The sequence below is a fragment of the Oryctolagus cuniculus genome, chromosome 6 (assembly GCF_051225735.1).
Source record: "Oryctolagus cuniculus isolate XC-2025 breed Fujian yellow rabbit chromosome 6, ASM5122573v1, whole genome shotgun sequence".
Lineage (NCBI taxonomy): Eukaryota > Metazoa > Chordata > Mammalia > Lagomorpha > Leporidae > Oryctolagus > Oryctolagus cuniculus.
The window spans coordinates 166,176,150-166,191,652 of NC_142872.1; the positions used below are offsets into that span (position 1 = coordinate 166,176,150).

The 15,503-nt window shown below is 57.4% G+C and overlaps 1 protein-coding gene across 50 annotated transcripts in view; it reads right to left on the minus strand.

The window, feature by feature from the left end:
• Positions 1-2,024: 2,024 nt before the first annotated feature.
• The window catches only part of PTK2 (protein tyrosine kinase 2), a 296,019-nt gene continuing 282,540 nt past the window's right edge, over positions 2,025-15,503 (minus strand). For all 50 annotated transcript variants that reach the window (XR_016236040.1, XR_016236042.1, XM_089335789.1 and 47 more), the window contains 5 exons: positions 15,310-15,349; positions 14,658-14,764; positions 9,771-9,926; positions 8,215-8,295; positions 2,025-3,252 (listed from right to left, as the gene is read on the minus strand). Coding sequence is in view for 48 of the 50 variants with exons in the window: in XM_089335789.1 (XP_089191915.1) it covers positions 3,040-3,252; positions 8,215-8,295; positions 9,771-9,926; positions 14,658-14,764; positions 15,310-15,349 (597 nt within the window). In the remaining 2 variants the exon portion in view is untranslated. The remainder of the gene's footprint in view (positions 3,253-8,214; positions 8,296-9,770; positions 9,927-14,657; positions 14,765-15,309; positions 15,350-15,503) is intronic.

Sequence of the window (15,503 nt, forward strand, 5' to 3'; positions counted from 1 at the left end):
AGTGACCATTTGGGGAGTCAACCAGCAGACAGAACATTTTTCTCTCTCTTTTAAATAAATAAAATAAATCTTAAAAACAACCCCCAAAAAAAAATCTGGGCACAGTTTAAAGTCCAAGGGAGGGGCTGGTGCGGCATGGCGGGTAGAGCCGCCGCCTGCGGTGCCGGCATCTCACATGGGCGACGGCTTGAGCCCCGGCTGCTCCACTTCCGCTCCAGCTCTCTGCTATGCCTGGGAAGAGGAGAAGATGGCCCAAGTCCAGACCCGGAGAAAGCGCGTGGCTCCTGACCAGTTCAGCTCTGGCCGCTGCGGCTAATCAGGGAGTGAACCAGCAGATGGAAGACCACTCTCTCTGCCTTTCCTTTTCTCTCTGTGTAACTCTTTCAGATAACTAAACACATTTTTTTAAAAAGAAAAAGTCCATGGGAAATGTTTTTTCGCAGGGACCGGGATTCTCCGGGCCTCGGAGCCACCCGCCACCGCTCACTGAGGGAGTCCGTAGAAAGCTTGTTTCAAGCACACTTCTCCCGGGTCTTAACAGACATGAGTTCTGTTCTGCTCCACAAAGTCACCCCAGGGTCCTCCTGACAGGCCTGCGGGCCCTCTGGGCAGAGCTGCCATCCTGGCCACCTGCAGCCGATACGTGGACGCAGCCTCTGCCTTTCCACCCGCTCTCACAACCAAAACACGCACCTTCTTTATCCACACAGCAGCGTGAGGCTCTCCCACAAAGGCTGGCCGTGAGGCATCTTCCCAGGCCCTCCCAGGGACGGCGGGCAGTGCCTGCACAGCTGCAGGCTCACAGGTGGACAGGGGGTGGGCCGGCGTCCAGTGCGCTGAAGCCAGGGATGAACAAGCTACAGTGCACAGGCCGCCCAGACCCCAGCCCCTCACCACAGGTGCACAGGCCGCCCAGACCCCAGCCCCTCACCACGGGTGCACAGGCCGCCCAGACCCCAGCCCCTCACCACGGGTGCACAGGCCGCCCAGACCCCAGCCCCTCACCACGGGTGCACAGGCCGCCCAGACCCCAGCCCCTCACCACGGGTGCACAGGCCGCCCAGACCCCAACCCCTTACCACGGGTGCTGGACTTAATCTTTTTTTTTTTTTTTAAGATTTATTTTATTTATTTGAAAGACAGAGTTACAGAGAGAGGTAGAGACACAGAGAGGTCTTCCATCTGCTGGTTCACTACCCACATGGCCGCAATGGCTGGAGCTGTGCTGACCTGAAGCCAGGAGCCAGGAGCTTCTTCTGGGTCTCCCACGTGGGTGCAGGGGCCCAATGACCTGGGCCATCTTCCACTGCTTTCCCAGGCCACAGCAGAGAGCTGGATCGGGAGAGGAGCAGCCGGGACTAGAACCGGTGCCCATATGGGATGCCGGCGCTTCAGGCCAGGGCACTAACCCGCTGTGCCACAGCGCCGGCCCCTACTTCTTCAATATTCACAATTGCCACTTTAAAGATGAGCAAACAGGCTCAAGTGACCCCAGGGCGCCAGAGAGAACTCAGAAGGTCGACAATGCCGAGGTACCTTCTTTAGATGAGGTCAGGGTCGTCTACCCAGAGATGGCACTGATTATGCACACAGGGAATCTACGCATCCGTAGAGAGCACTCCCTTGGACCTCCCACCCCCGCCTCGCCCCGGGGAGCCTGCTCCAGGGCCGACTTCTTTCACAGTTCCCAGCCCTGCAGCTCAGGGGTTCCAGTGAGACCAGGGCGGGTCTGGGTGATGGATGCCCCCAACACCCTAACACGCGAACTGCACGTAAACGCTCCCCTAGCGCGCCGCGGGTGAGAACTCCGGGAGGCGGACGCCATTTCTCCTTCATGGCTCTGCACTTGCTCAGTGCAGACAGGACGGGAAGGGGGCTACGCTGGGCCGTCCTGTTTGGGCAGGAAGACAAAGCGAACACGGAACGACCACTGAGCGCTCCTCTGCTGTTTCACCTGGCAGCCACCTAACCATTTCCAACAGCTCGAAGGGAGAGGCGGACGCAAGAACACCGCCGCAAGCAGCTCACCGGTAACACCTCTTTAATAGGCTGAGTAATGTACAGCTCGTTACATTCTTCCTGAGAATAATTTATATCCCCCAACACACCAAAGGGAGGGCGCATTCTTCAACGTGACTTAACAGAATGGAAGGTGTAACTGAATCCGAAGAAACCCGAATCCCTCTGCGCAATTCTCCGGGAAGACACACACGATGGGTTAGTGAGCTCCAGTGGCTGCGGAACAGTCAACATGGCTTTCATCTTTTCTTTATAAATTATATAAAAATGGAAACAGGGATGGGTCTGGAACTTTCGATGCAGTTTGGAGGCGCTCTGGTATAAAGCACTTCTGCTTTCAAGAGAAACAACATTGCTACAAAAAACTGGCACATTATTCTGGTGAAAAAGACGAGTTTTCAGTTGTGTCCTACAGCTAGTGTCCAACCAAAAGCTTCACATATTCACATGAAAGGAAAGGCGGAAATTCAGAAAGGGTGAAGTTTTTCTGAAACGACTCAAGTCTTCAAAATAGAGCTCTAGTGTTCTCTGTAAGGTGGGGTCATGTTGCAACGGAAGGGGGCACTACCAAAGCGAAGTTCCGGTCTGGTGATGTCCCCCGCAGACACAGAGCCCTCAGCTCGCGGTTCCCGGAACTCTGCAGGTCACGCTCTGCTCTGCACAGGCCGCGAAGGTGGCCCGGAGGTCCACACGCCACCCCTGGCCGTTCCACTAAAACACATCCGAAGGTGAACAGAAGCCATTCTCCACGAGTCTTAAGAGCTTCTTATGTAGAATTTCCACTCTCAGAAAAATGCCACACTTTAGGATCCCGGACTTTTCTGAATATCATGATTAAAAAAAAAATAAACCCAAATGAAAACGTGGTTAAACTTAGGAGAGACGACTTTCGACCAGCTGTCTTTCCAGGGTTGGAGCCGTGAATGCTGGGCCCGAGGACACGGGGTGAACTCCTCGCTGCTGGTGGAAGGCCGAGAACACCTCCAGGGAGGGCAGGGGGACGCGCTCCTGGCGGGCGGCTCAGTGCGGCCTCGTCTGCCCGAGCACTCGCAGTCTTGCTTGGTCGATGACGTCGAGCAGGTTCTTGGCGTCCACTGCCAGGGCGTGGGCAGCCGTCAGCATCTGCTTCTTGTACTCCTGCTGGAGGCTGGTCATGACGTACTGCTGGGCCAGCTTCATCTTGCTGATGAGCTCGCCCAGGTCAGAGTTCAGCAGCTTCTGCGCCATCTCGATCTGCAAGCACAAGAGACAGTGAGCAGGGCTGCTCGCACGCAACGTCCGCGGCACTGGCACGAGCCTTTTTTCGAGGTGCTCCACGGGACAACTTACCTCTTCCCCTCAAGCAAACCTCGCTTAAAGCGACAGGACAGAAAACCCACCCGTCCTGCGGCAGCACAGCGCCCCGGACGTCGTGCCCAGGAGGCTCTGCTGTTCCCCTCCAAAGCCCTCACTCCTCGCAGAAACGACATCTTCCCGTTTACGGTTTAGATGTCTTGCTCTCAGTGACAGGCCGGCTTGCCCGGCTTGTCACAGACTCAGCGAGCCCGACAGAGCCCCAGAGCACACAGCCTGTTCTCTTCGTGGGGAACAACCGCGGGATTTGCTGAAAGCCACACAGCTCTCAGGTCCTGGATCCAGGGCAAAACCACGCGTCCTCATTTCCGGTCTTGGGCCCTTTCTACACTCCCAGCTCTACCTCAGCACGGCCTTTTGCCCAGCAAGAGCTGGTCTGAGGGTGTCATGGGGCACCCTGCCACGCCCAGCCGTCAGCAGCCGTCACACCAAGTGCTGCCCTACATGGTTAGGATACACCGTTCAGCGGAGTCTTACATAGGACTTCTGTTATCTGATTATTCAACCAATGCTGGTTCACCCATTTGCTCTGTTAGCGGTTACTGGTCACTTAGCAAGGCAAAGGCGTTTGGTACTGTGGACACAAGAAAAAACCAGACGTGTAGTAGAGAAGTGTGCACAGAGCACTAAGAGTGCACTGGGATCAATCACCCAAGAAGTGGGTGATCCACTGTGTCCCACTGTGTCACAGGAGTCTGCTTGCATACGTCCTGGACTGAAAAAGTAGCCTGGCTCTGACTGTAAAGGGCCTGACACACCGGCTCCGGCTGCAAAGGGCCTGACACGCCGGCTCCGGCTGCAAAGGGCCTGACACGCCGCGCCAACCTGACGCTCATCCTGCGGAGCTCGGCACAGGGCAGGCCTAAGAGTTTTAGTGATGAGTAATCGAGACGACGCGCCAGAAACGTGGCTCTGGTGGCAGGGCGCAGAGAGAGGAGGAAGGACGTCAGCGAGCCAGGTGGCTCCTGGAGGAGGGGAGCCAGCTGGGTCGGCGGCGGAGCGTGTGGCATGCACCTGTGTGAGCAGTGGCTGATGGGCGGGGATGGCAAGTGCATGCAGGTGTCACTGGCTGTGGAAGCCTGCAAGGAGAAGCGGACTGCTCCTGGCACACAACTGGCGATCAGAGCTCAGGGACAGGGCCTACTAACACAGTTTGGGGGTGCAAATATTAGCACCTATGAAGCAGGGGAGAACGGCCAAGGTGAAAGAGCCAAGTGGGCAGCAGCTCGGAGGCAGGGGAGGCTGTGCTGAGCCCGGCTGCAGGGAGGTGAGCAGTGTGCAGTTCTGCAGGGGCTGGGCTGGGGCTGGGCAGGGCTGGGCTGGGCAGGGCTGCAGGGCGGTGAGCAGTGTGCAGTTCTGCTGGGCTGGGCTGGGCTGGGCAGGGCTGCAGGGTGGTGAGCAGTGTGCAGTTCTGCTGGGCTGGGCTGGGCTGGGCTGCAGGGTGGTGAGCAGTGTGCAGTTCTGCTGGGCTGGGCTGGGCAGGGCTGGGCTGCAGGGAGGTGAGCAGTGTGCAGTTCTGCTGGGCTGGGCTGGGCTGGGCTGCAGGGCGGTGAGCAGTGTGCAGTTCTGCTGGGCTGGGCTGGGTTGCAGGGAGGTGAGCAGTGTGCAGTTCTGCAGGGGCTGGGCTGGGGCTGGGCTGGGCTGCAGGGTGGTGAGCAGTGTGCAGTTCTGCTGGGCTGGGCTGGGCTGGGCTGCAGGGTGGTGAGCAGTGTGCAGTTCTGCTGGGCTGGGCTGGGCTGGGCTGCAGGGTGGTGAGCAGTGTGCAGTTCTGCTGGGCTGGGCTGGGCAGGGCTGGGCTGCAGGGTGGTGAGCAGTGTGCAGTTCTGCTGGGGCTGGGCTGGGCTGGGCTGGGCTGGGCTGCAGGGTGGTGAGCAGTGTGCAGTTCTGCTGGGCTGGGCTGGGCTGCAGGGTGGTGAGCAGTGTGCAGTTCTGCTGGGCTGGGCTGGGCTGCAGGGCGCTGAGCAGTGTGCAGTTCTGCTGGGCTGGGCTGGGCTGCAGGGTGGTGAGCAGTGTGCAGTTCTGCAGGGGCTGGGCTGGGCTGCAGGGCGGTGAGCAGTGTGCAGTTCTGCTGGGCTGGGCTGGGCTGGGCTGGGCTGCAGGGTGGTGAGCAGTGTGCAGTTCTGCTGGGCTGGGCTGGGCTGGGCAGGGCTGCAGGGTGGTGAGCAGTGTGCAGTTCTGCTGGGCTGGGCTGGGCTGGGCTGGGCTGCAGGGTGGTGAGCAGTGTGCAGTTCTGCTGGGCTGGGCTGGGCTGGGCTGCAGGGTGGTGAGCAGTGTGCAGTTCTGCTGGGCTGGGCTGGGCTGGGCTGCAGGGCGGTGAGCAGTGTGCAGTTCTGCTGGGCTGGGCTGGGCTGGGCTGGGCAGGGCTGCAGGGCGGTGAGCAGTGTGCAGTTCTGCTGGGGCTGGGCTGGGCTGGGCTGGGCTGGGCTGCAGGGTGGTGAGCAGTGTGCAGTTCTGCTGGGGCTGGGCTGGGCTGGGCAGGGCTGCAGGGTGGTGAGCAGTGTGCAGTTCTGCTGGGCTGGGCTGGGCTGGGCAGGGCTGCAGGGTGGTGAGCAGTGTGCAGTTCTGCTGGGCTGGGCTGGGCTGGGCTGCAGGGTGGTGAGCAGTGTGCAGTTCTGCTGGGCTGGGCTGGGCTGGGCTGCAGGGTGGTGAGCAGTGTGCAGTTCTGCTGGGCTGGGCAGGGCTGGGCTGCAGGGCGGTGAGCAGTGTGCAGTTCTGCTGGGCTGGGCTGGGCTGGGCTGGGCTGGGCTGGGCTGGGCTGCAGGGCAGTGAGCAGTGTGCAGTTCTGCTGGGGCTGGGCTGGGCTGGGCTGGGCTGCAGGGCGGTGAGCAGTGTGCAGTTCTGCTGGGCTGGGCTGGGCAGGGCTGCAGGGTAGTGAGCAGTGTGCAGTTCTGCTGGGCTGGGCTGGGCTGGGCTGGGCTGGGCTGGGCTGCAGGGAGGTGAGCAGTGTGCAGTTCTGCTGGGCTGGGCTGGGCAGGGCTGCAGGGTAGTGAGCAGTGTGCAGTTCTGCTGGGCTGGGCTGGGCTGGGCTGGGCTGGGCTGGGCTGCAGGGTGGTGAGCAGTGTGCAGTTCTGCTGGGCTGGGCTGGGCTGGGCTGGGCTGGGCTGGGCTGCAGGGAGGTGAGCAGTGTGCAGTTCTGCTGGGCTGGGCTGGGCTGGGCAGGGCTGGGCTGCAGGGAGGTGAGCAGTGTGCAGTTCTGCTGGGCTGGGCTGGGCTGGGCTGCAGGGTGGTGAGCAGTGTGCAGTTCTGCTGGGGCTGGGCCGGTGCTGGCAAACGGCTCTGCCGAGCTACCCACAGGCTAGGACGCCATCTTCTTGCCTCTGGTATATAAAACTTCACTTTTTGGCAAAGCTGTTGCTCGTCAGAGAAAGGCAATCCGAGTCCCAGTGAAGCTAGCAATCTCCCAGTTGGCCAAGAATTTAAAGTTATCCTGTGGCAAATGTCAGAGGCATTTTCCAAAATGATTTAAGTGGCTTTGTGCATCCGCCAAAGAGCAGCCCCCAGCAGCCGTGTCCTCCAGTTCTTTAGCGGCAACGCCTGACTCAGCAGAACGCACGCACCGGGGCAGATGCAGGCCCAGCGCGGGAGTCCGCCTCACCGCGCACGTTCCTGCTGCAGACGCAAAGCCTCAGTCTCATCAGGTGTAAACGCCAATTTTGTAGACCAAGAATGTCACGTGAACGTCCTTAGAGACAACACAGGCTGGGGGACTGTCCCAGGGGAGGCAAGGCCTAAGTGACGCGTGAGGCGTGGCCCTGGCTGCTCTCACACTGGAGGAAAAGCACCAAGACAGAACCTGACCCACGGAGCAGGAAAACAAACTACGCTGATGGAAGCTTCCAGAACGCTACAGCCATACGGTGCTTACGCACGAGTGGCCCTGTCAACTCAGATGCCACCGCAACGTTGCACGGTACACAGGACCTGCTCTTCAAAGGGTGAAGCAGGCCGTGGCGTGTGCGGGCGGGGACACGCCTGAGACACAGGGCTATGCGTGAGGACACGCCTGAGACACAGGGCTATGCGTGAGGACAGTGCCTGAGACACAGGGCTATGCGTGAGGACAGTGACAAAGGTTCTGGAACCTGGGTAAAGGGCATCTGCTTATCCTCTGCATGAATCTCAGTTTTTCTGTACATCTGAAATGAATTCAAAACAAGGAAGATACTCCGCACTGGGCCAAAGGGCAATGCTTGGGGACAGGGGGACATGGCGCTGGGTGGAGAGAGGAGGCATGAGGCGGGGGCCGGGCCAGGCCAGGCCCTGGGCGCTGCTCTGAAAGGGACACACCTCACACGCAGAAGTCACACACATGGACGTCGACCCCAACCACAGAACGGGGCCCTCCCACAGGGGGAGGAAACGCAGGTGCTCCCCTCATTTGTCAGTCACGTAAGCAGGGCAAAATCGCCACAGGGCGGCAGGGATGGTGGTGGCCGGGACACAGTATCGTCACTGAACTCGGGTTCCTTAGGAGACAATTTAAATATGCTTATAATTTAAAAGGAATTCTTATATTACCGCTTTCAATGGGAAACCAGCATCATTGCAAACCAGTGTTTTGAAGAGCTTGAGATCACGTCTGGGACCACAGACCCAACAGCGCCTCCCACCTGTGTCCTGATGCACCACGCACAGCCACCCGGCATTTTAGTGCGGCTCCAGCTGGCCGGCAGCAGCAGAGCCGGGACGTGGGACCTGAGCGCCTGCAGGCTCTGCCGTGAGTGGCCAGGTAGCGGCAGGCGTCACAGCGGGGAGAAGGCCATCAGCCACAGAGCAGCCACAGCCGGCGTCTGCAGGTCACAGACTGAACACTGTCATCAGCACCTCCCGGAACGTGCCTACCTCTCGGTGTGTGCTGGTCGGGAGGACAGGGATGGTCTCATCCACAGTGGCCAACAATGTCCTCAGGGCCAGGCCGACTTCCTACCAGACAAGAACCACAATCAGTGCAAACAGCAAGACAAAAGCCAATGTGGTCATGTTCCCTTTCCATGACATAGCTTTGTTTCCTTTCGTCCGGCTTTTAGCTTTTTTTCCATTTATTTATTTGAGAGGGAGTGCTACAGGGAGAGGGAGAGACAGAGAGAAGGGTCTTCCATCGGCTGGTTCACTCCCCAGATGGCTGCAATGGCAGGAGCTTGGCAGATCCGAAGCCAGAAGCCAGAAGCTTCTTCCGGATCTCCCACGTGGGTGCAGGGGCCCAAGCACTTGGTCCATCTTCCACTGCTTTCCCAGGCCGTAGCAGAGAGCTGGATCAGAAGAGGAGCAGCCAGGTTCCGAACCAGCGTCCATATGGGATGCTGGCATCCTAGGCGGAGGCTTAGCCTACTATGCCACAATGCTGGCCCCCGATTTGTTTATTTTTATTTTGTTTGAAAGGCAGAGAGAGAGAGTCAGAGAGAGAATCATCCATCCACAGATTCACTCACAAGATACCTGCACAGCAACAGCCAGGCCAAGTGTGAGCTGGGAGTCCTGAACTCTTCCAGGTCTCTCACGTAGGGAGCAGGGACCCAGGTACTCGCGCCATCACCTGCGGCCCCCCAGGGAGCTGGGACTGAGCACCCAGGCCCGCCCACGGGGGATGGGCGTCCCAAGTGGGATCTTAACTGCCGTGCGAAGGCCTGCCCCGCTTCCGCCAGTCTTCAGGCGAATCCACTCTTGCTGGCGCTGAGCCCTAACTTGTAAGGTCGAAGCCCTCACTCCTTCCCCGCAGACCCAGAGCTGGCAGGCCTCACGCCAGTCCCTGAGGAATGGGCTGACGAACACAGGTGCAAGCGACAGGAATCCCACCGGTGGCAGAGTGGGAAGCCTTCTCCCACGCTGGGCCAGCCCCGCCCACGCAGCGTCTGTCCTCCAGGGACGCTCCAGGGACGCTCCCAGCGTGGAAGCACGCCAAGTAATCCCGTGAGGGACTCAGGGAGCCACACTGGGAGAGTACAAAGACCCAAGTGGGAACGATGATTCTGCACTCCTGACACCATCCCTTCGGGGAAGGGCAGTCAGAGGAAGGTACATGGGGACAGGGGCTCCCGCGCTGCCTTCCTTAAGCCGAGGGGTGGGTACATGGCTGCCAGCTGGCTGTTTGATGCAGTGGCTGCGATGACACTGGGACACCCACACCCTGCATCAGAGGCCCGCGTTTGAGTCCTGGCTCTGTTCCCACACACTGCACTTCCGAGCTCTGGCGTGTGGACTGCCCTGCCTCCAGGGGGCGCCATGCCGCCGTCTCCCGCGAGATCAAGCCCTCGCACTGCCTCCACGCGGCTTCTGTGAAGACAGCTCTACAGCGGCAGGTCTGACGTGGGGAGCGCCCTGACGCCCCCATCAGTGGGTCCCACTGCCTGCGCGGGAAACGGGCCCCACGCTGCTGCTCGTCACGGGGCCGGGCTCTTTACCTTCACCATGGGCACGTACTCCTCCGGCGGGGCCGGCTGGATCCTGCTGGACATCTCGATGACAGCCTTCACCAGGCCTGTCACGTTCTCGTACACCTTGTCGTTGGACCGGTCCAGGTTGGCAGTAGGAGGGGGGCTGATCTCCTGGGGCTGAAGCTGACAACACAGAAGCTGGTCACTTCTCTGCTCGTCGGCAGATGGTGTGACGTCACCGCAGTTAAGTTAGAGAGGGTCTTTAAAAGAGATCAAAGCAGATAACTGGTGTTCTCGTTTGTACGGGATACAGTTTAGCTTGAGGATGATAGTAAAGCAATTCATCCAAGCAACGAATAAACGAAGCCATAGTTTTTTCTAACTTTGAGCTCAGTTAAAGGAAACGAGACGGAATCACATATTATGCTAAAATCCTGATTCCTTCAGCAAAGTGATTTGATGTTCCCAACCCCAAAATCATTTACCACCAGAGAAACGAGCCATTGATTTTATAACTCTGAGAATTAACTGAATTTTGGAGAAAGTTACTTACTTGGCTAAATGGTCAAATACCCTACATTAAGACTAAGAATTTCCATGTAGTTTGAATTCCGCAGTACAAACTGTGGCTCAGCTGCCCTCAAACCATGAAATGGAAACGTGTGTTCTCGTAGAATTATAGAAAGCCGGCACGCCGAGTCTGCTCTAAGTGGACGCCAGGCTTGCAGATGCCACTAAAGCCCTGGCGTGGGGACAGCCAGGAGCCTCCTGCCCTGGCCGGGCTCCAGCCACCACTGTGCTGGCTGCTGACTGCAGCTCAGCTGCCTCACCTGGGCAAGAGGGATGAAGGGGGTGAGGAGGCCACAGGTGTCAATGAGCTCAGAGGGCAACTGGGGCACCAAAGGCAGAGTTTCACGGACATCCAAGGTCACTGGCAGTATTTAAAAATTCAAATTGATCAGAATTACATGAGGCACAAAAAAGGTGCAGTATTTCTTTGAAAGGGCCAAACTGTACATCCTAACGGTGTTCTACCTCGATTTGGCTGCCGACGGGCAGCCTAAAATGGCAAGTGCCTGTTGCAAACCCTTGGGGCTTTGCCCAGGTGGTCTGAACAGGTTGCTTCTGTCTTTGGTTGGTCCAGAGTCTGAGCATGAGGCAGGAAAGGACAACAGCTCATTCACTGTGAAGATGCTCGTGTGTCAGGCTTTGGCAAACACCAACGCTGGTGCTGGCATCTGGCTGTCAACGCACCCAGCACAAACGCCCTCCCACCGGCTTCCCCAGAACGGCATGCAGAGCTGGGTGCAGGAGAGAGCTGGACAGACATACAGACACGATGTGCTTACCCTCCACGGCTATTGTCGAACGGAAGGTGAGCAAAAGTTAGAGGAATTTATCAGAGAAAGGGAAAAAAGAAAAACAATATTAATGAAGGCGGCAGACACCCCCCACCCTGACAAACACTGAGCGACACAGAGGGAGCTTGTCTCACAGCCCGCCCGCTAGCTCTCAGTCACGGCCACAAGCACGCTCGCCGCTGTCTTCCTCCAGAGCCCCGCACATTCAGGAAGCAGGCCCGCCATGCACCAAGCTCATTCTCGCGGCACCCACGAGGGCGACAGCATGCAAAGCCCGGGAGGGACGACGTGGCAGCAGCGTGAGAGTCAACAGAATGGGGGCTCTGCCCAGGCAGGGCGGACGTGACACCTGCCCATCTGCCTTCCCGGAGACGCGGAGCGGGGGCGCAGCCCTCAGGCCCCAGGCCCCTGCCCCGGGCCTCCACATCTCTGCCAGTCTGCTCGGGCCCCTCGCCACACTGGCACAACTGAGATGTCTGGCTCAGGCTGTGTCTGAAGACATCAGGAGCTTCTTGTAAAAACAAACAAAACGAAACCAAAGCCCCTCTTCTGAACCAACCTTACGGTTAGGCTCTATCACTTTAAACTAAGTAGAGTTAGGTTGCTTCTCTACTGTTCAAACCACAGCTGTCCCACTGTAACCAACAGGCAGAGTGGACTGGGGAAACTGGAGTATCTTTTCTTTCCTTGGAATTGTCTGAAAGAAGGCGCGCCCTTGCCTATACAAGTTTGGCAGAACTTGGTAGGAAGAGGGAGGCAACTCCTAACTGCATCGCGTCTGAGAGCTGAGTCCCTGTATCTTATCTTCTGCAGTCAGACTGAGGTGCAGGTCCCTGCGCGGGGTCGTGGCCACGCCAGTCCAAACTCCAGCACAAACAGGAAGTGTCTCCTGCAGAGGGGGCCAAGGGGAAGCTCACCAAGAAGAAACAGCAGGAGCCCACGGCTCCAATGTGGAAGCAGGCTGAGAGCGGCCTGGATAAAGCATCTATCCGTTTGTACTCCACCCTCCGCCCAGCTCTTGTCTCAGAAGGGGCCTGCATGGTGCTCCCAGGGGCCATACACGAGGACCTTCCAGCAGCAGAAGCTTCATATACAAAGACATCTGCTTTTGTTTCCTACTTTCTCCAGCGTGGCAATTTGGAAACTCCATGGCTGGCAGAGGCAAACCACCGCCCTCTCCAGGTTGGGCGACCGCAACCACTTAGGTGATGGTCAAAGACTCGGAAAATGAAGAAGCAGGACGTAAGCCGTCAAGGAGAAATGCAGACCGAAATTCCGGCTGAACGCTGCGCGGATGAAGTCCTGCGGTCAGCCATGCTTACAGGTGGGCGTCTCTATCTGAAAGAACATGCTCTTGCAGGCTGGTGAAAGGACTCCGCAGGTGCTTCACACTGACTGCTTCTTGAACCAGGTCCCTAGCGGTCTGCATCGAGCTGTTTCACATACTCCAGCACACACATTTATGGGCCAGCACTCGGCTGGGGAGGCCTAGGCTCCACCTGCAGTCCTGGCACCCCATGTGGGTGCCGGTTTGGGTCCTGGCTGCTCCACTTCGGATCCAGCTGCCTGCTAGTGGACCTGGGAAAGCAGAGATGGCCCAGGTCCTTGGGCCCTTTCATCCACGTGGGAGACCTGGAGGAAGCTCCTGGCTTTGGTCTGGCCCAGCCCTGGCTGTCGCAGCCATTTGGAAAGTGAATCAGTAGATGGAAAATCTCTTTCCCTCTCCCTCCTTCTCTCTCTCCATTTCTGTCTTTCAAATATATAAATAAACCTTAAAAAAAATGACATTTATTTACTGTGACACTCCACAATTGTGAAATGGACCTATGTCAGAGCTCCAAGGGGGTGCCCAGCCCCTCATCTCTTAAGATCTGGCTGAAGACACTCTGGCCAAAAAACAAAAACAAGAACAACAACAACAAAAAAAAACCAACAAAAAAAAACCTAAATGAAAGGTCTCTGCGAGTGAGATCCCAGCGAAAAGAATGGGCCATCAAAGAAGGAGGCACCTTTCTCTGAAGGGAGGAGAGAACTTCTACTTTGACTATGGCCTTGTCTAAATAAGATCGGAGTTGGCGAACTCAAAAGTTTCCGTAGCCTCGGCAACTCATGACAAGAGCTTCGGGTGATTACTGATGCCATAAACAAGAGTGTCAATTGTTAAATCAACAACAGAAGTCACTGTGCACTTACTCCTCATGTAGGATCTCTGTCCTTAATGTGTTGTTCAATGTGAATTAATGCTATAACTAGTACTCAAACAGTACTTTACACTTTGTGTTTCTGTGTGGGTGCAAACTGATGAAATCTTTACTTAATATATACTAAACTGATCTTTTGTTTATAAAGATAATTGAAAATGAATCTTGGTGTGAATGGAATGGGAGAGGGAGCGGGAGATGGGAGGGTTGCGGGTGGGAGGGAAGTTATGGGGGGGAAGCCATTGTAATCCATAAGCTGTACTTGGGAAATTTATACTCATTAAATAAAAGTTAAAAAAAAAAGATCTGGCTGCACGTGGCCACCCTGGGCATCTGCACTCGGGGCTGAAGCAAACGGGAACAGCTCATCAGTCTAACCCTCGCCCTTGTCTTTCTCATTCTTGAGCTACTTAGCCAGGGCCGAGGGTGGGAACACCCAGCATGTTGCTAGCAGTCTCTGGGAGTCCTAGCAAGTGGCCCGGATGTCCGGGAGCTGTCAACTGCTAGCCCGGCCCTGGGCGTGGAGGGACATCTGTCCCTGCACGACACCCCCTGGTGAGCAGGGGGGTCTGAGCCAGACTCGGGTGTTCACTTCCTGGTCCTCACCCTCCGGACTGCAGGCCGACTATCACTCCAGGCCGGCACAGGACACTTTCTCTTTCTCAAACAGGAAGAACAGCTGTCAGATCCTGAGACAGCGAGGGAGCTACTTCTAATCACGTGCCTCACTAGGAACAGAGAACACTGCTAAGGAAACCAGGGCCTCACCCAATTTTAGGGACAGTAAATGTGAAAGATCGCAAGTATCCTGAGAGGCGATTGGTTCTCCAGGGGAAGGTGAGAGGTGCCGGCTCTGACCGAGCCAGGCGCAGCAGCGGGGCCTCCTTTCCCTCTCGTAAGCGCTCCCGGGGCAGTCCCCAGCAGGGACGCCTGCAGCGGGGCAGTTCCCAGGGGACGCTGGAGGCTGCTCCCGCGGGCTGGAGGAAGCTTCGCTCATGACAGGCAGCGTTTACACATGCAGTTCTGAGGCTGGACACACTCATGAAGAGCTGCTGGAAGTCCTGTTTACAGATTCTGAGACGGTGGCCACGGAAGGTCCCTGCCACCCGAGGAACCTGTGTTAGCTGACTTACAAAGCTGGACGCAGTCTCGGGAAGACGTACCGAGAAAGGGGGGTGTGACAGAGCTCCGCCAAATCTATCACGCAGAGAGGCAGGGAGGAGAACGTTCACTGACTCTCAGGGCCTGCAACCAGGCCAGGGACGCCGGCCAACCACTACAGTCCCACCCTGTCTGCCAAGGGACGCTGCAAACCCCAGGAGAGGAGTTTGTATCAGGGTTTAGATGCCCACCTTAACGCCCTCGTTGTAACTGTCCCCAGGGCTGCTGAGGCTGGCAAGGCTGCCCAGGTGACCAGGGGCTCCGGGGCGTGGCGGTTTCTTTGGTGGAGCTGCAGGATCTGGTAAAACGGAATGACGTCCATTAAGTAACACATATTGATCAACAGAAAGCAGGTAACTCCTCAACAAATCAATACGTCAACACGATTACAACGGACCCTAACCCTGCATTAGTCCAAGGAGGCGTTTCTGATGCATACCAGCAACGACCGCTGCTTTCCACTACCCTACCCGTGGGTGAGAGGCGGTCAACACCACACTCGCTGTGGTCTGTAGAGGGGTGGGCACGTGGCCTAACAGTGAAGATCCTGTGGTCGGAGTCCTGGTCCCACTTCTGATTTCAGCTTCCTGCTCACGTGCACCCGGGAGGCAACAAGAGGTGGCCTACGTAGAAGGGTGCCTGCTAGCCACGTGGGAAACTCAGATTCAGCTTCCAGCTCTCGGCCATTTGGGGAGTGAACCAGTGGAGGGAGAGCTCTTCTCTACCACTCAAACAGTAACATGAACAAACCCTCATGAGCTAGTCCCAAAGCCACGATTCCACGTTTCAGGCTTGCTCTATCGAAGCACAGATGTCTGACGTACAATTCATTCGCTCGCTTACCTGGTTTACCCACGGGCTGATATATGTGTTGGTTTCCAGTCTACGGGAAAAGAGAGTTCGATGAATGCGCAGGTGCTACAGCGGGAACCCCCCCCCCCCCAGCACCCAGCACCCACTGCATTTCTGCACCAGACGCCTGGGGTGTCCCTGCCTGCGGGGCTGAGGTGGGATGGGCGCTCGGGAGAGCAAGGACT